Raw genomic sequence first — 27,967 nt, forward strand, 5'->3', positions numbered from 1 at the left:
TATTGTGAAGTAGATTAGTCCATTTCAGACCCCCAAACATACACGTACAAACGCACTTACATAAATACACTTACATAATTGGTCGCATTGGGAGGTGATTGTTAAGCGGGGGTCCACTGTATATGCTATATAGAGTACAATGTATACTAACCAGCAAATTTAAATTGGTGGTTCAAAACTGGTGCTATCAAGCATTAAAAATACCTAGGCCAACATTCAGGCGTGCCACTATCTGTAACTAATGAGACTTACTTTTGTGATAATGGCTAGCAAGGTTTGCTGGGGTAGTTATGGTTACGGAAATTGTCATCAGCATATTCATATGTTAATAGTTACCACTTCCCATACTGATGCTGTCATCATATACTGTAAACACGGGATCATATATACAATTAACCTGCACATATGACAATGTCATGAGTTTTATTCTCCTATGTGCAAGTTATTTGTGAATTGTTCCAGTATTGGTATTGTGCCTTTTAATTATTAATGGGATAATTTATAATTATTAAACAGTAATTATGGGAAAGTGCTAAACCTACATGTATGGGTTGTACACCACTGAGGAATGGGAGACAATCAGGTTTGAACTAAGGAAGGAAAGAGTAGCTCCAATTCCTGAGATCATGAGCCCTTCACCAGAATCACAGCACTCCCCTGAATGGGAGACAGTGTAAATGAATACATACTTAATGTGTTACACACTCAAAATTTTTGTCAAAGTGCAATAGCTAATAAAAAGTGCAATACTTTCCTAATGTTCACTGTTAAGAAATAAGACATGATTTAAGTGATGATGTATTTCAGTATATTGTACTAAGTATTTCAGCAGATTGTACACTGGCAGCAGTGAAGTCCATGGTTGCTTGAAACTTTGTGTACACTGTGCCTTTTTCTTTTTTTGCACCATTTCAAACTTCTTAATTATTATTTACAATATCTATCTGCTTTCATCTTTGCACGACGATCAAGAAGAACCTCATGTAAGCAGCCCTCATTTCGAGCAGACTTTAGTTCAGTCACACCATCTTCGTTGATACGTAGACGCTTATCTTGGAATTTTTGAAACTTCTTAACATAATTTCGCTCAACATCTTTTAGCTTTCCACGCTCTTCCTCAGGTATTTCTTTAGGTTTGTCACATTCCCTAGAAAAAAAAAAACAATAATTAACACAGTAAATACAATTCAAATCAATGTACTTAAGGATAACCATTCATGTCATCATATCATACCTTAAATATATTTCAATATTTAAGGTAGGGGTAACAGTCCTGGTAGTACTATCATCTGAGTGATAAAACAGAAGCCTGTTTGTTGTACACTGGCATGACTGATGCTTTTTTGCTCTCTAACTAGCGAACATTAAAGATATTAGGAGAACAATGGTAAGAATAGGTCAAAGTTGGTACAGTATAACAAATTAGCATGAATCATGAAATAGAACACATCTGGATTAAAGGAGAGACTCTCAAAAAGACAGGCAAATAGAGTAAGCATTTCAAGGCACTGAAGAAGGTATCTTAAGTGAAGTTGGTGTGCTCCTTGATGAACGGGACGCTATCAAAACATATTGGACTGTCAGAATGATTTGCCAATTTTCAAAGAGTTACCTGCAATCTCTCAGAGAGAGACTCAAGTCACCGCTCCCTCAGAAGACATCTGCAAAACTGGTGTATCCAATGAGCAAGTAAACAAAGTCCTGTTTTTCATAACCAATAACAATGGAGAAAGTAGTACCAGAAAATAGTGGACTTCTCATATCTCTGGATTGGGAGTGAATTTAATGACTTTTCTGGTAGAACAATGAATCTTTATCAAAAGTGTGAATAAGACACCCATCCTTCAGAAAAATGTCTTTATAATAGAGTCGTGTACCCCTAAGAACAAAATGAGTCAAACAGTAGTAAGTTTTTAGTGCCAGGGTTTGTTTACAGTGCAGTATAACACTTGTTTCTCAGATACAAAGAGAGGGAGAGAGAGATTGGTGCAGAAAGTGCTTAATAATCATAAAAGTCCTAGCAAGTTTTCTTTAAGAAAACATCAAGAAACAGTTTTCAATAGTCTTTTCTTATTTCAAGTAACTCACCCAGCCCTTTACTTCATGTCATAGAGCTGGAATAATTCTCATTACAGGAGTGATACATTTGGTGACCATTCAAACTCCTGTACCCACACTTGATGAAATGGCTTCCCTACAATCTCTTGTACTCTATTTCTTGCACCCCTGTAATAATATTGTCTGTCCTCAGATGCTCCTGTTTCTTATTACAGTGCCTTAATGCTGAAGAGCTCTTGATCCAAGGAATTGAAGCTACCATTCCCTTTCTTGGATCAAATCTGATTACATACCATTCCAGGAGCTGTACGACACCTACAGGTGTTCTTAGAAGTACACTTTCTCTTGATAATAATATTTATTAACTCTTATTATTAGCTTATTTACAATCATCAATTTAAAGGCAGAGAGGGGGGATTTTTAGTAAATAAAAGTCACAGGTTTCTGATAGACTACAGTATACCAATTCAGTATTACATTTTATCTTTGTGATGTTTGTGTACATAACTGCTTTTTCTTTCATTTAACAATAATTTAAAATTTTTGTCTGCTCAATTTTCCAACTAGCATTTTGACACATTTGTAAATATTTGTGAGATAGAAGTAGATAATCAAAGCAGAAAACTAATCACAGGACTAATCAAGTATGTACTGTGAAATAAAAGGTTTTGAATAGACAGAAAAACAAAATTACAATACAACCTCTCCTCACCTAGCGGCGTACTCGTTTACCAATGCCTCAGACTTATGACGGGCTCTCTGATCAGTATTCATACCTAAATAATGTATATTAGAGCTGATTTCCTCTATTCTGTTTACTTCAATATACAGGACACTACTGTATAAACATTTAAAAATATGCCAGAAATGTTATAAATGGTGCAAAGATGACATTAAAACAATATAAGATGACATTAAAACAATATCAAAGATGGTTGACACAAGCTCACTACCATTATAGTATGCTCCTTACTTAGCAATGAATTTGTTTAATGACACAGTCTAAGGAACGGAACTCTGTCATTAAGTGAGGAGAGGCTGTACTGTATTAAGAAATTAGTTATCCGTTATTTGATATGGTAAGATGATTAAAATACTGGCTTTCCTTACCTGAGTGTGTTGGAGCGTATCATTATCATCTGTTCAGTTCCTGCCTTGGAATTTGTTGCCACTACGTTATCATCTTCATCCAAACCAAGAAAGCAATCATTGGCACCTAGCAATGCAGTTTTTCCATCCTAAAAATCAAGAGTGCTATTAATAGCATCATCATTGTAATAAGTACAAACAAATTTGCTGCTTGCACTATTCAATCTTGTATGTTTACAATATGTATATAGGCTGCCAGTAATATGCAATGTAGAATTCCCAGCAGCCTCATCTCAATAATAAGGTGAGACATAGGTACCAAAAGTTCCAGACCCTTAACCAGTGGTTCTTAACCTTGTTGGAGGTACTGAACCCCGCAAGTTTCATCTGTGCATTCACTGAACCCTTTGTAACTGGAAAAATGGAATATGATTTCTTCAAAATATGATTTTAATCAAAACAGCAAATCAATGTGACTTTTGTTGTTGCCTTTCAGAAACAAGTTCATGATATGAGAGTGGCAAGTGCCACTCTCATATCATTTTCGCAACAAAGTCTGTTACTCACAAAGATATGTTGTAACAAACGGCATGAGTATCTCAAGGGCTTTCTTAGCAATAAGAGGGTACGCTATAATTTGGTGACACCAAAAGGTTGAGAGTGTTGTTGTTCTGAAGAGTTGCTGTTGAGCCTAGCTCTGGTGAAGTTCAATGATTTCGTCGAGGTATTCATCACTGACATCGGCTGTCGCAACACTGAGTGTGAACGGCTGTCTCACCCATGCTGGATATGACTCTCTGACCTTTGTCAGAAACTATTTTACAAGCAACTATCCTAATTCCACATTCTTTGCTACTCTAACTCCTAGTACTTAGCTCTGACATGCAGCTACCCTAATCTCTTAAACTGTGCTCCAACAAGCAACTACCTTAACTCCTGATACTTTGCTTCAATCACATCCAAAATGACAAAAATAGTATTAGCCTTGATGGGGTGCCTTGATGATGGTTAAGAGTTAGTGATCCAAGTAACTAGAGCAACTCTCCTTTCCTTAGATTAAACTTGATTAACTCCCATTTCCAGGTGTTGTATGACCTTTACACATTTAACCCTTTGAGGGTTTCGTCCGTACTAGTACGGCTTACGACCCAGGGTTTTTGACGTACTAGTACGCCTAAATTCTAGCGCCCTCAAATCTAGTGGGAAAAATCTGGTAGGCCTACATATGAAAGAATGGGTCTATGTGGTCAGTGTGCACAGTATAAAAAAAATTCTGCAGCACACAGTGCATAATGAGAAAAAAAAACTGACCGTTTTTTTGGAATAAAACAACGACTTTGCACTGTATTTTCGTATGGTATTTATTGTTGTATTCTAGTTTTCTTGGTCTCATTTTATAGAATGGAAGACATATTACAGAAATTGAGATGATTTTGACTGGTTTTACAATGAAAAGTACCTTGAAATTGAGCTCAAAGCAGCAGAAATGTTCGATTTTTACCAAAGTTCAAAAGTAAACAAATCATGCCAAGTGTCCAATACACGTCAACTGGTGAGTCTAATGTTCTTTTGCAAGTGCGCCAATATTATTTATACCATTTTTTACACTAATGCAGTAGTCTACATAACAGTAAATCTTCTATTTTTTGTGAGAATAAAAATTCAAAGTGGAAAGCAAAAGAATGTAAGAGGGGCCTTGAGACGTGACTAATGAACAGAGGAAATGTCATTTTAGTGCCAGGAATATCTTTCTTGTTTATTCTGGACCCTATTCGGAAATTGGCATCTTTGGAAATTTGTGTGAAATTGGCAAAATTGCTAAATTCTGACCACTGTATTGGATAGTTGAAATTGATAAATGGGGGGTTTCTTGCACTCATTCGATAGAAAAAATGGAGTTCTAACGAAATATTCATGTTTTTTGTCGACTAGTACAGTGGAATTGGCCGAAAATGGGGCTGAAAGTGGGCAAAATAGCCGATGCGTAAACATCGCCGAGACCGCTAACTTCGCGAGAGCATAATTCCATAAGTTTTCCATCAAATTTCATACTTTTGGTGTCATTATGATTGGGAAAAGATTCTCTATCTTTTCATAAGAAAAAATTAATTTTTTCTCTTTAACTCTTTCAGGGTCCAGAGACCAAATTTCAAAGTGCGCACCAGGGTCCAAGAATTAAAAAAAAAAAAAATTGATGTTTTTTCTTATGAAATAGTAGAGAATCTTTTTCTGAAGGTAATAAAACAAAAAGTGCGAAATTTGATGGAAAATTGACGAAATTATGCTCTCGCAAATTTTGATGTGTCAGCAATATTTACGAATTGGCGATTTTGCCGACTTTGACTCCCATTTTAGGCCAATTACATTATTCCAGTCGACCAAATTCTTAGCTATTTCACTAGTATTACTTCTATTCTATCGATTGAGGACAATAAATCGCCCAGTCAACTGTTTCAACTACAAAATAAAGTGATCGGAAATTGGTAATTTGGCCAATTTAACACAAAGTTCAAAATATTCCAATTTCAAAACAGGGTCCAGAATAAACAATGCAGACATTCCTGGCACTAAACTAACATTTCCTCTGTTCATTAGTTACGTTTTGAGGCTTTACAAATGAATTCCATTTTGATTTTTTATTCACATAATGAATTTTTATTCAAACCAAAAAATAGAAGATTTACTGTTATGCAATATTGTAATAATTGTATAAATATCATCAACACATTTGTGAATGTATACGTATTAGACCCACCAGCTGGTGTGTATTAGACGTGTGAGGTCGTTTGTTTACTCTTGAACATCGACAAAAATCTAACATTTCTGCTACTTTGAGCTCAGTTTCAAGCCATTTCCAGTGCTAAAACCAATCAAAATCATCTCTATTTCTGTAATATATCTTCCATTTCTATCAAATGAGACCAAGAAATCGCAAATACAACTATAAAAAACATACGAAAAAACACTGCAAAGTCGCTGTTTTAATCGAAAATCCCGGTCTCAGTTTTTTCTCTCATTATACGCTGTGTGCTGCAGGATTTGTTTTATGTGGTGCACACATACCACATAGATGTATTCTCTCATATCTAGGCCCAAATTTATCACCCACAGCTTATCAGAGTGACCTGAGCTCATGGCGTAGATCTACGGTTTGGACCCTGAACATAAAGCCGTAGATCTACGGCATGGACCCTGAAAGGGTTAAATTTGGCCGACCCTGAGAACGAGTCTCGGAGAGGGCCTGTCGACCCTCAAAGGGTTAATGATTCCATATGAATATGTACTTGTATGCTACTGGTGCAACACAAAACAGGTTGAATTACCCAGACTTATATTCAAGAAATTTGCAAACGTGCTATCACCAGTCACCGCAGAACATTAACAGCATAAAAGTACGATGGAAAAACCATTAGAATAAAGCCTCTCATTAATGGGTTTTGATATTTTTGGACAAAAAAAATTATATCTAATTACTAGACAAAATGAACAAAAGTCCGTAATTCCACATTTTGTCTATAGCGATAGTGTCTGGTTGTCTTCTGAAGTATTGGGCCAAATCTGCTGACTCCAACGTTTATTCAGTATGGGCCATAGCAGCCACGTCCAGGACCTGTCCATTTTCATTGTTCATTGAGCTATAGGCCATCAAGCACCAGTTTATTGTTTGTGCTCACTCGTGTATTCTTTGTGATTTTATTAACATATTAAGTAAAATGCAGAGTCCCATATGACACATGGCAGTCAATTCGTAATACAGCACTTACCTGGGTGGCCAAATACTAGAAGTGCTGGCAAAGTGGGTTGGGGCTCCATGACTGCTACTATTAATGGGAGGGAGCAAGAGAAAGTGTGCTTTTATTCACACTGTGCACTGACACTGACCATATGGGGGTAAAAAAAAACTGAAGTTGAATTCTATTGGTAGTGTGGCTTAGCAATAAGACATTTTTAAGGTGAAAGTGAGTTAGGGTATAGTTAAGGGAGAAATAATAGACTGGATGGAGGTCGCAGGATCTCAGGGAATGGTAAGACAATAGGGATTAGTTATTGGAGATCTTCCAGAATTAAGAGATTCACAGGTCAGCTTGCCTGCTTTACAAATCCTTGGAACAGTATTCAAATCTATGTAGTATTAACAAATCAGACAAGGTTGCTGAAGGTTGCATGAAAAAATACGAGAAACTCAACTGTTAACCAACCTGAAAGACAGGATGCCACATTTCTCTAGGACCAATTGCATCTGCACGGCCTACAACTCTGCCTGTTCCATCAACACCCAGATACTTATTGTAACCAGATTTTAATGCAATACGATCATCACCAGCTGGTACTGCAGTTAACACTTCTTCTGGAGACGGACCATCACCTGAAAAAGAAAAAATCACTGATTAATTCAGTACTGATCAAGACAAATGTTTTTATAGAAAGTGTGACAATATAGTATTAACAAAGATAAGCACTAAGTTCTGACAACTTAATGACTGGCATGTATAAATCCATATGCATTATGTGTGCATATGGGCAGTCTGTAACTGCATATTTGTAGAAAGTTCTGTAATGTTACCTTGATCATGAGGGGCACCGGCAGTGAATAAACCATTGTCAAGTGCTCGTACATATATAGGTGATGTGCCCAGCTGTATAGCCAAAGCTCCGGTCATCTGTTGATTGAAGAAATAAATAAGTAGTATAAATACATATGCAATGAGGTAGGTGGCAATAAAGTAAAATAAAACTGAAGTTGTATAATTCTATAGTTTAAGAATCTAGTATGGAGGAGGAAAGTATTTTTAATAAAAAACAACAAAAAAAAAAGATGAATGTTGAGTCTGCTCACACATCTTTCGCTATTAGACCATTGGATCATTGATTCCATAATACAGTACAGGCACTCCTCACTTAACGACCAAGTTCTGTTCCTATCACTAGGTTGTTAAGCAAATTGGTTGATAAGCAAGGAGCCACCCCTTACCGAAATTTCAAGCATACTGTATTGGTAGTGGGTTTCTGTCAACCATTTTCAGATATTGTTTTAATGTCATCTCTACACCATTTATAACATTTTTAGTATACTTTTAAATGTTTATACAGTAGTGTACCGTATACTATAATGTATACAGTACATCGACTGTACTGTATACAGTACGCAGACTGGTCGGAGAGCTGATCGTAAGTCCGCACAGTTGTTAAACAGGTAGGGCATTAAGTGAGGACTGTCTGTATTTGCATTTATTTTTCATAACTACTCAACATTAGTATCAAGATAAATGGACTTAAAACAAACATGCTTGTTGCAAAGCTGAATTAAATTCGTAACCACACTATACAGTTGTGTACAAATATCTAACATCATGTCAAAGAAATGGGTGTGAGTGTGATGAAACAGTCTTGATAACACTAGGAAAGACATTCAAGCCATATGATGCATTCAAGTTATTAAAAGAAGACAATAATGTGCAGTAGGATGTTATCACAGTTAAATCCACATGGATCACTCAGCACTGCATGACAACACGGGTGGCTGGCTTTAGAGGAAAAGATGTAAAAGTGTTGAGGGTAAGAATAAGGCCAAAAGAAGGAAGTAACAGTCAGTGAGATAAATCAGTTTCAGTTAAAAAGATACTGTACAGAGAATGTGCATTAAAGGTGGGGCTTTCAGAGAGAGGTCAAAAAGTCACTGTGATCTTTTATGAATGTGGACATCTGTTAAATACAGTTTAATCACATGATATTGGACTGTTAGCATGATCTGAGAATTCTTGAAGTGGTGATGGGTGCTGTTCCATAAAATGACCATGTGAGCCTGATATGGTTAACACACAGTTACAAGAGTATGGTTTCCTACAGCTGACAGTTCATTTTTTTTCCTAACACAGACTCCAAGACAAAATGACATCACGGGTCAGAATTAATAATCAAAAATGGCAACTGTCTGGAGATTGGGGTCTTGAACTGCACAGCATCTCCGATTAGTATGAACATTTAGCATTTGCCAGAGATGTGATGCAGCTAGCACCAAATGCAAATCTAATACATAATCTACTTTTTATTTATACAAGTTATGTGAGAAATTACTGATATAAATAATTTGCACTGCAAAATATGAGGCTACAACAAATAATGAGGCTGACATGATGGTGATATGGATGATGACAACATGAAGTGTGTATAATTTTTGTGAAAATACAGTACTACAATAAAGAAGCATTTTTCTTATATCACATTATCAGGTAAAATAGCAATGCATTCCACTCCATTGCAGGATTTGGAGCCATCGGCATGCACAACAGTAGTATCTGTGTGTGACTGTAGATTATCAAGAAATATGATCAAAAGCTCAATGAGAAGAGAAGTGAGGCTTAGTCAATGGAATGAATGATGGTAGAATTTCACGATAGACTTCCCTGGGTGCGAGGGAGAAGTAAGATACAGGAGGAACAGAAAGATAAGGTAGATCAAGGAACTCATATAGTTTGCAAGCATAGATTAAAGGTTATTACTACAAAAATGGTTCTACGTGACCATAATTTTTAAACGGGTGGACCAGTAAGCCAGCGGAAGGCCTTGGTCAGATGACCAAAAGCTCCAAAGGCGGGTCATCATCTGACTAAGACCCGCGTCAGGAAACATTTGTCCTGTTTCCTGACAAACCTTACCTAACCTAACCTATAGATTAAAGGGATGCAATAAAGTGGGGCAGTGACTGAAACTGTTAGCATTAACAATATATGGAATGAGAAGACTACAAGCCAAAGGATCACAAAGGGTATCTCAATACATACAAAAGATGAGGCAATCAGTCCCTCAACCTTGGAGTTTGTGAAGAGTACTGTAGTCTTGAAGAATTCTTGATGATGAATACCATCCAGCAGAGCAAAAGTCAATGCTGAAGCACTGGAATATACCTTGTTCCCATAGTCTAGTTAAGATAACATTAGGGTTGAATGAAGATGAAGAGACAAATGAGAAAATATTTTGAGCAAAGTTCATCTAATAAGACACTCAGCTTTAAGGGAGACTATATGATGTTTCCATGGCATTAGAAAATTGAAGCAAAGACTATGAAAAAGTTATATATAAAACTCATTATTATAACAGGAAACTTGAAGACATTTGATGTGGCCCAACTGGATGTGGTCATTAATGACCACTGACTGTCAGTGTCAGCACAAGCAATTGTAAAATCATCCACACACTATAGAGAAAAAATCCCATAAGGGAGAATACAGGAGAGTCCATTGATGGCAATTAGGAGTATGGTTATGATGGAAATTAGAAGCACGGTTATGATGGCAATTAGGAGCATGGTTATGATGGCAATTAGGAGCATGGTTATGATGGCAATTAGGAGCATGGGTTATGATGGCAATTAGGAGCATGGTTATGATGGTAATTAGGAGCATGGTTATGATGGTAATTAAAGCATGGTTATGATGGCAATTTGGAGAATGGTTATGATGACAATTAGGAGCATGGGTTATGATGGCAATTAGGAATATGGTTATGATGGAAATTAGAAGTACGGTTATGATGGCAATTAGGAGCATGGTTATGATGGCAATTAGGAGCATGGTTATGATGACAATTAGGAGCATGGGTTATGATGGCAATTAGGAGCATGGTTATGATGGTAATTAGAAGCATGGTTATGATGGCAATTTGGAGCATGGTTATGGTAATTAGGAGCATAGTACTGTAATGCAGAGTACACATCTTTGTGGTTCTCCTTCATGTTGAATGAGGTTAGGAAGGGCTGTAACTGACCAAACCACAAAAGCACTTGTCATATGACTATTCTGATGTTGAAAATGAAATATTTAAGAAATTACTGGTATCCATTCTGTTTTACCTGATGTAGGGCAGTGCAGTGCCACCAACCACCATGGTCAGCAGTATCTGTGTCCTTACTACCTCCACTGCTAAGGTTGCCATCTTCAGCTTCTGATTTCCTTTTCTTGGATTTGTGTTTTTTATGGGACCTGTTGGGAACATCTAAATTTAGATCACAAGTCATCACCTCTACCTACCTTGTTGGTAGAATGATTCGAAAGGAAACATACAAACACAGTTGAGGTCCAATGAGAGATGACAACCTGCATTAAGCTGCCTAACTGCAGATAGGATGAGCTTATATCTTAATGATAACACTACCAAAGGGATACTACTTCTCACAATAGTGGCTATTTTTTGGTAATACAGTGGAACCCCGGTTATAGGCCATAATCCATTCCAGAAGGTTGGCCTAAATCTGAAATGGCCTGAAACCAAATCAATATTTCCAATAAGGAATAATGTAAATATAATTAATCCGTTCCAGACACTCAAAAACATTAACAAAAAATACATTTTTTAAAGATTAGCTATAGTTTTACATACACAAAACAATGAGAAAGAAATACAGTAATTTTAATAATAAATGAACATTACATACCTTTACTGAAGACTCTTGTTGGCATATGGAAGAAGGCGAGGAGAGAGGGAGGACTGATTATTGTTTGGAAGGGGAATCCCCCTCCATAAGGATTTTAGGTCTCAAAGCCCTCTCTTGGGTTACTTCCCTTCTTTGTCTTTTACTGGCATTAGGACCAGCTTGAGAGTCACTGGACCCCTGTCACACAAAATATCTGTCCAGAGAGGCCTGTTTCTGGCATCTCTGTAAAACTTGCCTAAAATGGGACAAGACATTGTCATTGAACATGTTGCAGACATAGGTTGCAACAGTTTTGGGGTGATAACTCTCCGCAAAACTTTGCACGTCACTCCACTTTGCACAAATGTCCTTGATCAATGAAGGCACATTCTCCCTCCTCTCTTCCTCCTCTAAAGCAATATCCTCAGCTGCAGTCTGTTGCTGTTCCAGTTGAAGGTGTTGCAGCTCTTCAGTTGTTAGTTCTTCCCTGTGGTCCTCCACCAACTCTTTCACATCCTCTCCACTCACATCCAACCCCACGGACTTCCCCAATGATACAATACATTCTACAACAGGCGTAGGGTCATCAGGGTCAGCCTTAAACCCTACAAAATCCTTCTTCAGGACACAATCTGGCCACAATTTTCTCCAAGAAGAGTTCAAACTCCTGGAAGTCACTCCCTGCCAAGACTTATCTATAAGGCTTATGCAAGTTATGTGATCCCTCCAGAACTCTCTTAGGGTCAATTCAGCGTCCAAGGTCACTTCAAAGCACCTCTGAAACGTTGCTTTGGTGTACAGCTTTTTGAAGTTTGAAATAACCTGCTGGTCCATGGGCTGGATGAGAGGAGTGGTATGAAGGGGCAAGAACTTCACTCTGATCAACTTACACTCCTCAAACAATTGGTCTTCCAAGTCTGGAGGATGAGCAGGAGCACTGTCCAGTACCAGGAGGCACTTAAGTGGCAAGTTTTTTTCCTGGAGGTATTTTTTCATTGACCCACTCAATGAAAATTAGCCTCGTGATCCATGCCTTATTGTTAGCCCTCCACATCATACACAATTTACTCTTCATGACATTGTTTTTCTTGAACACTCAGGGATTTTCAGAGTAATACACGAGTAATAGCTTCATTTTGAAATCCCCACTAGCGTTACCACAGAACAAGAGAGTTAGCCTGTCTTTCATAGGCTTGTGTCCTGGCAGCGTCTTTTCCTCCTGCATGATGTAGGTCCTTTTTGGCATTTTCTTCCAAAAGAGGCCTGTTTCATCACAAGTTAACACTTGTTGGGGGGAGGAATTCTTCAGCCTTTATGTACCCCTTAAATTCATGAATGAATGCTTCGGCCTCACATTTGTCAGAACTTGTAGCCTCACCGTGCCTTTACAACACTGTATGCCACTATGCTTCTTGAATCTGTCGAACCAACAGCAGCACTCGTTCCTGGCATTTCTTTACAAGATTCGCATGCAACTGCCTTGTCTTCTCGTGAATTATACCCTCTGAAACACTATCTCCCACTAATTGTTTCTTGTTGATCCACAACAACAACAACAACTCCACAGAATCAACTGTTTGCAACCTCTGTTTCATTAGCATATTTTCCCCTTTCGCAACATCAGCTTCCTTGATTTCTGCTTTCTTCAACAGGATGGAACTGATTGTTGATGCTGATTTGCCATACATCCTGGTGAGGTCCGACACATGTAAGCCACTTTCATATTTTGCTATAACTTCTTTCTTGAATTTTATCATGTTTCTCACCTTCTTTACCAAAGGGCTGGCACTCTGAACTTTCTTTGTCCCCATGGTGGCTTATTTCACAGTTGCAATCAACAAAAAAATACCAGAAACAATGAATGAAGCTGTGAAGTATTACTAATCCAGTGAGAGAGACGCACAGACTGAGTGTGATCCGCGTGAGGAAGAGCATCACCAGTTGGTGGTGGCATATGTCATACAGCCTATATTCAAGAGCATGGCTGATATCCGGAGCAAAATTTTGCCAATAAAAGTGCTCGATTTCCGAATTGGCCAATTTCCGAGATGGCCTATAACTGAGGTTCGACTGTAATTATTACTGTAGTCAAGTACTGGGCCTAAATCAGATGATAATCTGTATTTAGCCTATTTCTTCTTCTAGATTAGAGAAACTGATATGCCCAGTGTTTCGTGCACAGGCCTTGTAGGAAATGAAGACCTATAGTGAAGTACAAAGTAGATGAGAAATATGAGAATAAAATAGTGTGTATAGTGCAGAGTAATTACCTACGGTATATAATAAACCCTTGAGTGACATCTGGGTTACTTTCCTGAAAATCAGCACTTAAATTATATGGGAATAATTATAAGTAAATATATCTTATGGAAATTGTTGTTTTTGGGAGTTATTAATGTAAACAGTACATTTATTTTGTTGCAGAGCACATTTGATCCAATTAATGCTTGGTATATACTTAGTATATGCTTTAAAGCTACTATTGCTACTAGTACATGTATATGCACTAAAGCTACTGTTCTGGTATATACTTTACACCAACTAAAAAGGGATGATAAAAGTTGGTCATTACACATAACTTTATTGTAGAGACAAATGGAAATAAGTCAAACCATACCCCCGGCCGGGATTGAACGCGCGGTCATAGAGTCTCAAAACTCCAGCCCGTCGCGTTAGCCACTAGACCAGCTAGCCACAATAAGATTCATCCAACTAGGTATATTTCTACACCATAGGAAGGTTAGCACCTTCCTATGGTGTAGAAATATACCTAGTTGGATGAATCTTATTATGGCTAGCTGGTCTAGTGGCTAACGCGACGGGCTGGAGTTTTGAGACTCTATGACCGCGGGTTCAATCCCGGCCGGGGGTATGGTTTGTTTGCAATCGTGTCATTACGATTTCTTGAGTCAGGAAATAAGTCACTCTGTCTGACTTTTTTGGGTTATCCTAGGTTCTCTACAAATATGCTGCTATCTATGATAATCTATGTAACTGTATTTGTGTATACCTGAATAAACTTACTTACTTACTTATTATGTGATATGTGTAATATGCTCAGTGTTCTGTTGATATTTATATTCTCTCATTATTGTGTCTGAATAAATTTACAGAAACAACTGCATATCTGTCTCATCCCCAAGACTAAGACACAATATGAAATTTATGGCGTATTGTGTCTTATTCACATGCTGCTTCTCGGTATATTTTACATTTGACATTCATCACTCAGACTGCCTCCAGTGCCTTACATTGTTGGTTGTTAAGATGTATACCACCATTATTGAGAGTCTTTACAACACATCCAGTATATCAAAAAACCTGCAAACATTTATTTCCTCATATACCATATATATTCAACAAAGATTAACTTGATCATGATAACCATAATTAATATATAGCTGTGTTCTTTTGTTGTTGTTTGCTATTGGTTTGTTCTTGATGTTTGTTATTATTGGTGGAAGAGCTTGGTTTAATGAGAACCAGTTTCTCAGAAGCTTGGTTGGCAATGCTCTTGCCTCATACATTAAGTGCCCATGGTTCAGTCCCAGGTATGGGTGGAAACGTTGGGCATGTTTCCTTACACCTGCTGTCCCTGTTTATCTAGCAGCAAATAGGTACCTGAGTGTTTAGTTGACTGGTGTCTGTCGCATCCTGGGGTACAAGTTTGAAGGACCCCAATGGAAATAAGACAGACAGTCCTCAGTGATGCACCGACTTTCTTGGATTATCCTGGTGGCTAACCTTCCATGTTAAAAATCCAGACAAATTTTATCTTATCTTAAGGAAGGGGAGAATAGGTACAATTCATTGGAACAACACCATCTCACTGACATAAGAACTTCCAAGTTTTTTTATTCAAATATGTAAATTCAGAAAACTGGTACTATTCTTTGGTCAATATGTACTTTACTCCCAGGTATGTATTTTTTTATGTAAATTCTCCAGCATTAAGTGCACTGTGCAGTGGAGATGTATATGTTTGGTGCCTACGGATAAAGACCTCATTTTCTAATATAACCTAATCTAACCTAGCTGACAGTTTTACAGCTTGTCTAGGTTAGGTTTTGTAGAGTTAGGGTGTTAAACTTATGAAAATAAATCTTCTTTCCTATTTGTTTAACTTTAAAATATAGTAAGAAAGTTTATTCAGGAACAATTACAGTGTTTGGTTGATTACAATTGCCTTACACGATTATTTATGTAAATTACCAAGGATAATTCCCCCATCCCCAGAAAAAAAAAGTCAGACGTAATTCCGTTGAGGCCCCTGGACAATTGTCCAATACAAAATTCACTTAATAAAAAAGAATTTGCATAAAATATTGATTTTTGCCTATTATCACCTAAATAAACAAGTTCCACAACTAATAAGTACTTTTCCAATACAAAAGATAACATGGCTATTAATATAAATTATTATTATAATCAAAAAGCTCTAAACCCACTAGGGCCAAACAGCTATTTATTTATTTATTTTTTTTATTTATTTATTTACAATTTGAGCACACATACAGAGGTACAAAAAAATACAGATAAGAGCAGCATGCCAAAGCCACTTATACTATGCATAGCATTACGGGCTGGCTTAAAATTAACTTAAGATTAACTAAGCAATGATGAAATCAGTGATAAAACATTAATGTAAACAGATTACTATAAAGCACAAGTGAGTATTACAAAGACAGGTCATATGGTTGCATGCATTGCTGTACATTCAGTAGAATGGAGTATTCTGTTAGGTAGTGTATTTAAAAAATAATAAAGTTAGATTGGGTTTTAGGTTTAACATTTATGTGATATAATTGTGAGAAACATTTAAGATATACAATTTATAAGGTTCAGTTATTCAGTATTTATTTGGTTTTGGGTGAGTAAGTGATCTTTGAGAAGAGACTTGAATTTATAAACAGGTAGTGTAATGGATTTGTCCCGTAATGAACTCTTCCATTACCTCTTTTCTCCTTTCAGCTTTAATTTTCCTATTTTGACTTTGCCGTACTCGGACATTATATATATATATATAAAAGTTATTATTGCTATTGGTGTATTTTTGTTGGGTTTGCCAGGGTCACGTTGATGTTGTTGTTGTTGTTGCAGGGGTTGTTAAGGGTCACCACGCAACAGTGCCCTTTCATTGTTGTTGTTATTGATTTTGAGTCACCAAAGCTTAATCCTTATGAAGATTTACCTCCTAGCTTTTAGGGAAGGAATAGTGCCTAAAGTTGGAAGGGAGTTTAAAGGGAAAAGAGTAGTTCCCTTTGTAAATAAAAACGGGAGCAAAAAAGTCTTAGATGAGGTAGATCCGACACATAAGCTCCATCAGAACCAGACGCTTACAATCAATTGAGTTAACAACCGGCTTTCCCCAGGCCGTAGAAATCTGAAGAGTGGAAAGGAGCAGCATTACATAGTTTTATAGTATTAAAAGCTTATATTGCGCAAATGCAATACATGGGGTTGAAATAGAGCTTCATTTTTTTAACCAGGACAGTGGGAGCACTAAACCCATAGGGGGTTAAACTTTTTACACGAGGAAGTGCTAAACCATTAAGAGTAATAAAGATAGATCTTGAGGGAGATAAAATTCAGTCCCTTGGATTAAGAGCCCCTCACTTGTACCAAGGGCCCTCTCTTGAGGAAAATAGAGCTAGAGGCCTTCAGTTCCTCATTGCTTTGGAAAGTATGTTTTATTTCAACCAACTGCCTGATATTACTTCTCACACAAAAAAAAAGTCAAGTTTAATTTAATAGCACCTTGTACAACTGCAGTTGTACGAGGTGTTATCAAAAAGTTCCTGAACTTCCTTGAAAAAAAAATATATATAGGCTTACCTAATCACCTTATTGAAGGTGTTATTGAAAACTCTCCTTGGGAGGCTATACACTGATTATTATTATGCTCAAGGGGAGCACTAAACTCAGGATTGTACAGCGCATGTGAGGGGGGGGGGGGGATGTGGAAGGTATTCAAGCTTAACTCAGGGAACTGGAGCACAGATCCAATTCCCTAGATCAAAAGCCCCTCATCACTGTCAAGGAATCTCCCTTGAAGGGGGGCTATACACTGATCCCAGTGCCTCTGCCACTTCTTTTCTAACAGCATCTAGCATGGCCTGTGATTCTGCCTGAATCTCCTCTATGTCTTTAAAATGCTGCCCCTTAACTTCCATATATATTTTTGGGAAAAGAAGAAGTCACAGAGGGCTAGATCCAGGGACCCCTCAAGGAAGGTTCCTTGATGTTGGTGAGGGGCTCTTGATTTAGGGAATTGGATTTGTGCTCCAGTTCCCCGAATTAAGCCTGAATGCCTTCCACATCCCCCCCCCAGGCGCTGTATAATCCTCTGGGTTTAGCGCTTCCCCTTGATTATAATAATAATAATAGATCCAGGGAGTAGGGAGGGTGGGGATGATTTCCATGTTATTTATGGCTAGAAAACAATGACCTTTATGTTCTTTAGTCAGCAGGTGAGGAACAAATTTCACAGGCACTCACCTTGTGTTCATATTTTCAGTTTAAATATTTTGACGTAACTCATATAGGAGATTCCCACAGCATTTTCAATGTCCTAGATATTCTGATGATGATCTTCTTGAATAGTTTTCCTCACATTTTTAATCTTGGCATCTGTTTTTGACACTGGTGGACGACCAGAGTGTTCTTCATCCAAAACTGATGTCCATCCTGCTTTTAAACAAGAAAACCATTCAAAACACTGTCTCTGACCCATTGCTTCATCACCAAATGCTTGCTGAAGCATTTTGAGAGTATCACTACTCATTTTACCCAGCTTGAAAGACAATTTTATGCACACACACTGTTTTCTTTTCTTTTAAAGATTCCATTTTATTATACAAAACATCACAACAGTGCACTGACAGCTTGACAAAAAATGCCCATTTAAGCTCAGTGGAATGACTAATTTCACTGAAACTCACTATGCTACCTTCTGGTCCATAGCAAGGAAAATATTGCCTATTCAGAAAATGAAATAGAGCAAACATTCTTAAACTGATACAGTAAGTGTCATAAATATGCACACATTTAAATACACCTGTAGCAGACTCAATATTTAATGTTTAAAACAATAATTTATGGTGAATGTTCTCATTGTCTGTGCAATGAGTTTATATGCGGGCATATATGTAACACCTATTGTAGGTCAAGTAGACCTTGCCTAGGTCCTAGTGAACACATCCACATGATACACCTGAGGCAGTAACCAGTGTGAAAGAAATAGCTGATGTATGGCACCCAAGCCAATGATATACCCAGTAGGCAAGAAAGGTTAAGGACAAAATTCTCAAAATAAATTAGTCATTATTGATGCTACCTGGAGGGTGTTCTGGGGTCAGGACTAACATTAAATAAAGAAAATACTGAATATAATTTTGGTTTCTCTAACAGGGTCAGTTGAAGGAAGAGTTTAGGAGTTATACTGCACCTAGGTAATGGAATGCAATTAGCTTCGATCCAAGGAATGGGAGGACATTCAATTTCTTGAATCAAGAATCTCTTACCAACCTCAGGAAACCTTCCTTGGAAGGTATTATCTTACAGCACCTATTTCTGAAATGATTATCATGTCTAAAAGATTGAGATATTTCATTTAAGATATCTCTGTACATGTACTGAAAAAAATATTGCAAAACTAAAAATACATCCAGCTTGCGGCTTTAAAGCTGAAACACTGAAGAACAGTTTAGGGGTCTCTAGATAGATAAGAATATTATTATAATCAGAGAAAGCACTAAACCAACAAGGGATAGATAAGAATATGTTCAGAGTTTAGGGGCTTGAATATCCAGTAGCCATGTTAGATCTGAGGGATTGGAAACTTTTTTTTTTTTTTTTTTTTTTTTTTTTTTAGGAATTTGCCATACTGCTGGCAGGCATATGACAGTACTGTATGACCCTTTTGGGTTTAGCACTTAGTTTTGATTGTAGTAATGCTGACACATGAGCAAGGTGACATTTATGAAGTCGTTTAGGTAAACCAATTAGCTGGACTCGAGCTTGTAAATGGGAGGTATAGTGCTTGAAGGATGGATGGGGATGTTGCAACTTATAGGGCCAATTGAACTGTGATGTTCATGCACTTCTGGCAAGACAACAACTTTAAAATAATGAAGAATGTTTCTTTGTTTTATGGGTCACCCTACCTTGTGGTAAAAAAAAAAAAACACATGGTTTATTGTTTCTTTAGCCCTATGGATGATTATTATAATCATGGGGAGCACTAAACCCATAGGATTATACAGTGTATGTGCAGGGTGGGGGAATGGAAGGTATTCAGGGAACTGGAGCACAGATCCAATTCCCTAGATCAAGAGCCCCTCACCAGTGTCAAGGAACCTCCTTCGAGAGGAAACCTATGCATGAAACTCTGTATATTAACATGTTCCTTTTTCATAGAGGATTATAATTATTATATTCACAAAATCTATTGTAAAGAAATAATTGAGCCTGGTACAATGTTGTCCTGGACTCTAGGCATGTTGCCTATCTGCCCTGTTGTGCAGCTGGTAAAAGACTGGCCCATACCAAACAAGAAGGGAAGGGGGATGTATTTCCTGAATGGTTTCTAGTGCGAAAATAACAAAAAGGCACAATACCGTGACTGGAACCACACACAAATAACCCACACATAGAAGCGAGGAGCTTACGACAACGTTTCGGTCCAACTTGGACCATTTACAAAGTCGATACTAGAGCCCTGTCCAATGTAACGGTCCGGATACAAATAAAAGCACAAATTCATTAGATATAGGGGAAAGATACATGGCTCAAAGAAAATGGGGTAGGTGTAAAAATAATGTTTTAACCCTTTAAATGTCGGTTCTGTAATATTATGGCTTGCAAGCCAGTGTCGGTCACGTAATACTACGCCAAAATTCTATCGGCCTCCAGTGTTGTGGGAGATAGTCGGTAGGCCTACACATGAGAGAATGGGTCTGAGTGATCAGTGTGTGCAGTATAAAAAAATCCTACAGCATGTAGTGCATAATGGGGAAAAAAAAACCATGACTGTGCTTTTGGTTTAAAACAGCAGCTTTGCAGTGTATTTTCGTAGGGTGTTTATGGTTGTATTCTCGTTTTCTTGGTCTCATTTGACAGAATGGAAGATATATTACAGAAATAGAGATGACTTTGAATGGTTTAGACTAAAAGTACTTTGAAACTGAGCTCAAAGTAGCGGAAATGTTTGGTTTTTCGGATGTTCAAGAGTGAACAAATCATGTCATGTGTCCAATACACATCAAATGGTGTGTCTAATATATTTTCACAAATGTGCTATTTTTATACCATTTTTACAATAATGCAGTAGTCTGCATAAAAGTAAATCTTCTATTTTTTGTGTGACTAAAAATTAAAAATGGAAAGCAACTAGAGTTCTAGAAAAATAGCTACGAGTTTGGTTGGATGGAACAATGAAATTGACCGAAAATAGGGCTCAAAGTGGGCGAAATTGCCGATGCGTAAATATTGCCGAGACTGCTAATTTCACGAGAGCATAATCCTGTAAGTTTTCCATCAAATTTTGTACTTTTGGTTTCATTACCATCGGGAAAAGATTCTATCATTTCATAAGAATTTTTTTTTTTTTGATTCTTCGACACTGAGAGCAAGTTTGCAAGCAGGGGCCTCGACAGTGAAATGGTTAAAGTTAAGCTGACAGGTAGTGATTCTTTTATAGTTCATCAAAATCAATGTACAGAAACAGATAATTCCAAATAGCTAATTACTTTGCTGGTGTCACAAAGGTTGGGGTGACATGCTAAGCTCATTGAATGACACCATTAAAAAGGAGCAATTACAGTTGAAAATAAAATTTGTATGAAGTAATTGTAAATATTTTATTACAAACATCTGAACATTAAAAATATCTTACAAGTATTAAAAAATATGCTAAGGGTGAACATAAGCTCTTTCAGACAAATAAATTTACCTCCCCTGAATGTTATTTCATTCTTTTCATAAAGTACATAGCCAAATTATAAAACTTTTTGTGGTAAAAACCAGTTCATTGAACTTACAAAGTTCTATAACATTTCTTGAAGTCAAAATATAACACTGAATATGAACAGAACACAGCAAGTTTGTTGAAAGAAAGAAAGAAAGAAAGCAAGAAAAAAAAAAAAAAAAAAAAAAGTTACTCAAAATTGGTAAAGGGTAGTAATAGTTGTTAATATATTTTTTTTTTTTTAACCTGAAGACCACTGCCCACCAAGAAAACATTCACTTAATTGTCATCTTACCAGAGATGTGCTGACATCAAAATCAGATTTACTTCTCAAATATGGTGTATAAAGACAAAAAAGCTTTACCTTTTATGTAAGAATTTTTTTGCTCAGTTTCAACATCAAGGTGTCCCTCACTTTATGCAATAGCAGTGTTCCTGGCCGATGGCACAAAGTGAAATACTATAGAGTAAATCAAACATTACATGGGAATAAGTTCAGATTCTGTGCAAATTCTACTTTTTTTAGAGAAAATGAGCTTACCATACCTATACCACGCTGTATAGCCCTTGTGGTTTAGCGCTTCTTTTTTATTATAATAATAATACCTATACCACATAATCATACAAAAAAGAAATGAATTTGGTCCAAAAACAATTAGAGAAAAAACTCAATCATAATCCCTATACATTTAGCAGAGCCAAAGTGCTCTGCAAAAGTGCTCATTATTTTTTACCAAAAAATAATGAGCACATCAAATAAGCACCAGATAGACATATTCAAGAAATGATTTTGGTTCATAAATACCTAATAAAAAATAAAATCCAAAATTCAATCATAATCCTCCTGCCTTTTACCCTTCTTCCTCTCTCTTTCACTGGTCAACCAGCCTGTCTTTGTCTGGACTGAAATGTATGTTATAAACCTGTGAATATACAGCCCCCCACTTTTCTTTCTTCTTACTCCTCTCCACCCTAGTCTCAAATTCGAATTGGCGTCACTTAACTTCATTTCGCTGTGTGCCATTTTATTGACTTGATGCAAATCTTAAGTTGAAAACCAGCCATAGAGCTTCATTCAAAATATGCTCTTTAGATTTCCCATGCCCAAATTTCTCTTCTTTCTTTTATTTCTTTTTTATAAACATAAATATGTATAGAGAGATATTTATAATATCAACTGGTACTGGTCTCGATAAGAAAAAACAGTGAATATATACACCTAGTGAATTACTGACTGAAACAGGGTCATTACATGAAAGTGAATTTCCACGAAGCAAAACCCACATAGAACAAAACTGCATAAAGCAAGGGCAAACCTATTTATATGTAGTAATTACAAAATTTCTTCTTTGAAAATATGTTACAGTTCAAGTTTCTGTATTTAATGTTTTAGTATATAGCGAGTTATAAACACAATCTGCCAATGATTTCTATGACAGTAACAAAATGCATAAGTGCAATATTGTATGCACTGCCATTACTATGGCTAAGGGAATACACAAACACAAGTCACTTCCTACATCTTTTGGTTTTATTTCTTACATCATAAAGAAGATACTCTACTGAAGTGGATAACCTAAAGCATCACAGTTACGATCTAGGAGTTCCCTCGATGTTTCCTGAAGCTTCGCCAAGAATCGCTGAAGCTCACAAGTACCAAAGGCCTGAAAAACAATGCTACAAATGAACTGCAGTTTCAAAATTCTCCAAATACAAGCTTGAAAATGCTAAGTCTAATTATTAATGCAGTAGAAAATTATCAATGATAAGTAAATCAACATATGATAAATTTTCAAATGCTAATACATAGAATTATAAATGCACATAAATTTGGAATGTATGTTAGTGTCAGTAGGCTTGTTGCAGAGCCCCTTTGGTCTCTAACCTGACCTTCACGTAAGCTGGAGGAGCAGTGCAAGAGGTCTACTGACTCTTGCTAAATAATATACACCAAATTAATGTATGTGTATATTAACTAAATTTAATGTATTTATGCTAAAAGGCCTTGAGGGTTCATTAGAAACACAACTTACACAATTTTACAGTAATGCTTACCTTTATATCTTTAGTGTCTATCACGCATTTTTACACTCAATGTAACCGTCTCCCACTTCTGTCCACAGGGCATTATTTATAAATTGTGACCAGTGTCATCAAACATCCACTGCCACTCTTAGATTACAAGTGGGCAACTAGGACTGAACAGCAAGGATAAGTAGCAGAATCCATAGGCTCTCAGGGGTCTTATATAAAAATGCATTTTTCATCCTTCAAATTCATTTGTTTAGCATATTACCATGATGCCCTAGATGTCACTAGCCACAAGTAATGACATACAGAGGCAGGAGGAGGCTACACTAAATGTAGAAGTGTGAGGTAGAACTTACTGGGTCCTAGAGAGGTGAGTTATGGTGGAAATGAACTGAAGTTGTTCTTAGTGGCACCTCCTTCCTCCACTGCAGAAATATCTTTATACAGTAACACATTTTGAAAACTAAGTATGGTATAGTTGAAAAGAATTAGTTTTAAATGCTAAGTAAGGTTTCACTTTAATGTACTGTACTATACTTAAAGGTAAGAAATGTACAGGCATCTATGTGATTCTCTTAATACAGTAATTTTCTAACCAACAAATTTACTCAATATTTCCTACCTTGTAGAGCTGGTGCTGCTCTGAAGCAATAATATCTGCTAACTGAAGACTTTCTTTGTAATTTTGTGTAGAATGAAGAATGTTCTGTAGCAATGATGTTACCTGCAATTATCAATAACCTGTACTTAAAATTTATATTAGAGTTTCAGGTTAGAGTGTGTAGAAGAGAGGGAGACTACTTCCCGGTAAAAGTAGGTCTTAGACAGGGATGTGTAATGTCACCATTTTTTTTTTTTTTAACAAGTCGGCCGTCTCCCACCGAGGCAGGGTGACCCAAAAAAATAAAGAAAATACTTTCATCATCATTCAACACTTTCACCACACTCACACATTATCACTGTTTTTGCAGAGGTGCTCAGAGTACAACAGTTTAGAAGCATATACGTATAAAGATACACAACATATCCCTCCAAACTGCCAATATCCCAAACCCCTCCTTTAAAGTGCAGGCATTGTACTTCCCATTTCCAGGACTCAAGTCAGACTATATGAAAATAACCGGTTTCCCTGAATCCCTTCACTAAATATTACCCTGCTCACACTCTAACAGATCGTCAGGTCCCAAGTACCATTCGTCTCCATTCACTCCTATCTAACACGCTCACGCACACTTGCTGGAAGTCCAAACACCTCGCCCACAAAACCTCCTTTACCCACTCTCTCCAACCCTTTCAAGGATGACCCCTACCCCGCCTTCCTTCCCCTATAGATTTATATGCTTTCCATGTCATTCTACTTTGATCCATTCTCTCTAAATGACCAAACCACCTCAACAGCCCCTCTTCTGCCCTCTGACTATTACTTTTATTAACTCCACACCTTTTCCTAATTTCCACACTCTGAATTTTCTGCATAATATTTACACCACACACTGCCCTTAGACAGGACATCTCTACTGCCTCCAACCGTCTCCTCGCTGCTGCATTTACCACCCAAGCTTCACATCCATATAAGTGTTGGTACTACTATACTTTCATACATTCCCTTCTTTGCCTCCATAGATAACGTTTTTTGACTCCACATATACCTCAATGCACCACTCACCTTTTTTCCCTCATCAATTCTATGATTAACCTCATCCTTCATAAATCCATCCGCCGACACGTCAACTCCCAAGTACAGTGGACCCCCGCATAACGATCACCTCCGAATGCGACCAATTATGTAAGTGTATTTATGTAAGTGCATTTGTACGTGTATGTTTGGGGGTCTGAAATGGACTAATCTACTTCACAATATTCCTTATGGGAACAAATTCGGTCAGTAGTGGCACCTGAACATACTTCTGGAGTGAAAAAATATCGTTAACCGGGGGTCCACTGTATCTGAAAACATTCACTTCTTCCATACTCCTCCTCCCCAATTTGATATCCAATTTTTCTTAATCTAAATCATTTGATACCCTCATCACCTTACTCTTTTCTATGTTCACTTTCAACTTTCTACCTTTGCACACATTCCCAAACTCGTCCGCTAACCTTTGCAATTTTTCTTTAGAATCTCCCATAAGCACAGTATCATCAGCAAAAAGTAACTGTGTCAATTCCCATTTTGAATTTGACTCCCCATAATTTAATCCCACCCCTCTCCCGAACACCCCAGCATTTACTTCTTTTACAACCCCATCTATAAATATATTAAACAACCATGGTGACAGTACACATCCCTGTCTAAGACCTACTTTTACCGGGAAGTAGTCTCCCTCTCTTCTACACACCCTAACCTGAGCCTCACTATCCTCATAAAAACTCTTTACAGCATTTAGTAACTTACCACCTATTCCATATATTTGCAACATCTGCCACATTGCTCCTCTATCCACTCTATCATATGCCTTTTCTAAATCCATAAATGCAATAAAAACTTCCCTACCTTTATCTAAATATTGTTCACATATATGCTTCAATGTAAACACTTGATCTACACATCCCCTACCCACTCTGAAACCTCCTTGCTCATCCGCAATCCTACATTCTGTCTTACCTCTAATTCTTTCAATTATAACCCTACCGTACACTTTTCCTGGTATACTCAGTAAACTTATTCCTCTATAATTTTTACAATCTCTTTTGTCCCCTTTCCCTTTATATAAAGGGACTATACATGCTCTCTGCCAATCCCTAGGTACCTTCCCCTCTTTCATACATTTATTAAACAAAAGTACCAACCACTCCAATACTATATTCCCCCTGCTTTTAACATATTTCTGTCATGATCCCATCAGTTCCAGCTGCTTTACCCCCTTTCATTCTACGTAATGCCTCACGTACCCCCCCCACTTACATTCTGCTCTTCTTCACTCCTAAAAGATGGTATACCTCCCTGGCCAGTGCATGAAATTACCGCCTCCCTTTCTTCCTCAACATTTAAAAGTTCCTCAAAATATTCTCGCCATCTACCTAATACCTCCCTCTCCCCATCTACTAACTCCCCTACTCTGTTTTTAACTGACAAATCCATACTTTCCTTAGGCTTTCTTAACTTGTTTAACTCACTCCAAAATTTTTTCTTATTTTCATTAAAATTTCTTGACAGTGCCTCTCCCACTCTATCATCTGCTCTCCTTTTGCACTCTCTCACCACTCTCTTCACCTTTCTTTTACTCTCCATATACTCTGCTCTTTTTATAACACTTCTGCTTTGTAAAAACCTCTCATAAGCTACCTTTTTCTCTTTTATCACACCCTTTGCTTCATCATTCCACCAATCACTCCTTTTTCCTCCTGCCCCCACCCTCCTATAACCACAAACTTCTGCCCCACATTCTAATACTGCATTTTTAAAACTCATCCAACCCTCTTCAACCCCCCCACTACTCATCTTTGCACTAGCCCACCTTTCTGCCAATAGGCGCTTATATCTCACCCGAACTTCCTCCTCCCTTAGTTTATACACTTTCACCTCTCTCTTACTTGTTGTTGCCACCTTCCTCTTTTCCCATCTACCTCTTACTCTAACTGTAGCTACAACTAAATAATGATCCGATATATCAGTTGCCCCTCTATAAACATGTACATCCTGGAGCCTACCCATCAACCTTTTACCCGCCAATACATAATCTAACAAACTACTTTCATTACGTGCTACATCATACCTTGTATATTTATTTATTCTCTTTTTCATAAAATATGTATTACTTATTACCAAATCTCTTTCTACATATAGCTCAATTAAAGGCTCCCCATTTACATTTACCCCTGGCACCCCAAATTTACCTACTACTCCCTCCATAACATTTTTACCCACTTTAGCACTGAAATCCCCAACCACCATTACTCTCACACTTGATTCAAAACTCCCCACGCATTCACTCAACATTTCCCAAAATCTCTCTCTCCTCTACACTTCTCTCTTCTCCAGGTGCATACACGCTTACTATAACCCACTTTTCACATCTAATCTTTATTTTACTGCACATAATCCTTGAATTAATACATTTATAGTCCCTCTTTTCCTGCCATAGCTTATCCTTCAACATTATTGCTACTCCTTCTTTAGCTCTAACTCTATTTGAAACCCCTGACCTAATCCCATTTATTCCTCTCCATTGAAACTCTCCCACCCCCTTCAGCTTTGTTTCACTTAAAGCCAGGACATCCAGCTTCTTCTCATTCATAACATCCACAATCATCTATTTCTTATCATCTGCACAACATCCACGCACATTCAGACTTCCCACTTTGACAATTTTCTTCTTCTTATTCTTTTTAGTAATCTTTACAGGAAAAGGGGTTACTAGCCCATTGTTCCCGGCATTTTAGTTGACTTTTACAACACGCATGGCTTACGG

The 27,967-nt window shown here is 37.3% G+C and overlaps 2 protein-coding genes across 2 annotated transcripts in view; both read right to left on the reverse strand.

Moving 5' to 3' along the window:
- Positions 1–479: 479 nt before the first annotated feature.
- Positions 480–16,677, reverse strand: FRG1 (FSHD region gene 1). Its single transcript, XM_053781213.2, has 6 exons — positions 16,512–16,677; positions 10,997–11,126; positions 7,712–7,808; positions 7,347–7,513; positions 3,169–3,296; positions 480–1,147 (listed from the first exon to the last, which is right to left on the reverse strand). The coding sequence occupies exons 1-6, from the start codon at positions 16,565–16,567 to the stop codon at positions 928–930; spliced, it is 798 nt and encodes a 265-aa protein (XP_053637188.2). The 5' UTR covers positions 16,568–16,677; the 3' UTR covers positions 480–927.
- A 6,360-nt stretch (positions 16,678–23,037) lies between these two features.
- Nup107 (nuclear pore complex protein Nup107) overlaps positions 23,038–27,967 on the reverse strand; it is an 83,400-nt gene continuing 78,470 nt past the window's right edge. The window contains exons 17-18 of the mRNA XM_070085119.1: positions 24,178–24,279; positions 23,038–23,188 (exon numbers count right to left, since the gene is read on the reverse strand). Coding sequence (XP_069941220.1) covers positions 23,084–23,188; positions 24,178–24,279 — 207 coding nt within the window. The 3' untranslated portion in view covers positions 23,038–23,083. The remainder of the gene's footprint in view (positions 23,189–24,177; positions 24,280–27,967) is intronic.

This window comes from Cherax quadricarinatus, chromosome 15 (assembly GCF_038502225.1).
Source record: "Cherax quadricarinatus isolate ZL_2023a chromosome 15, ASM3850222v1, whole genome shotgun sequence".
Taxonomy (NCBI): Eukaryota; Metazoa; Arthropoda; class Malacostraca; order Decapoda; family Parastacidae; genus Cherax; species Cherax quadricarinatus.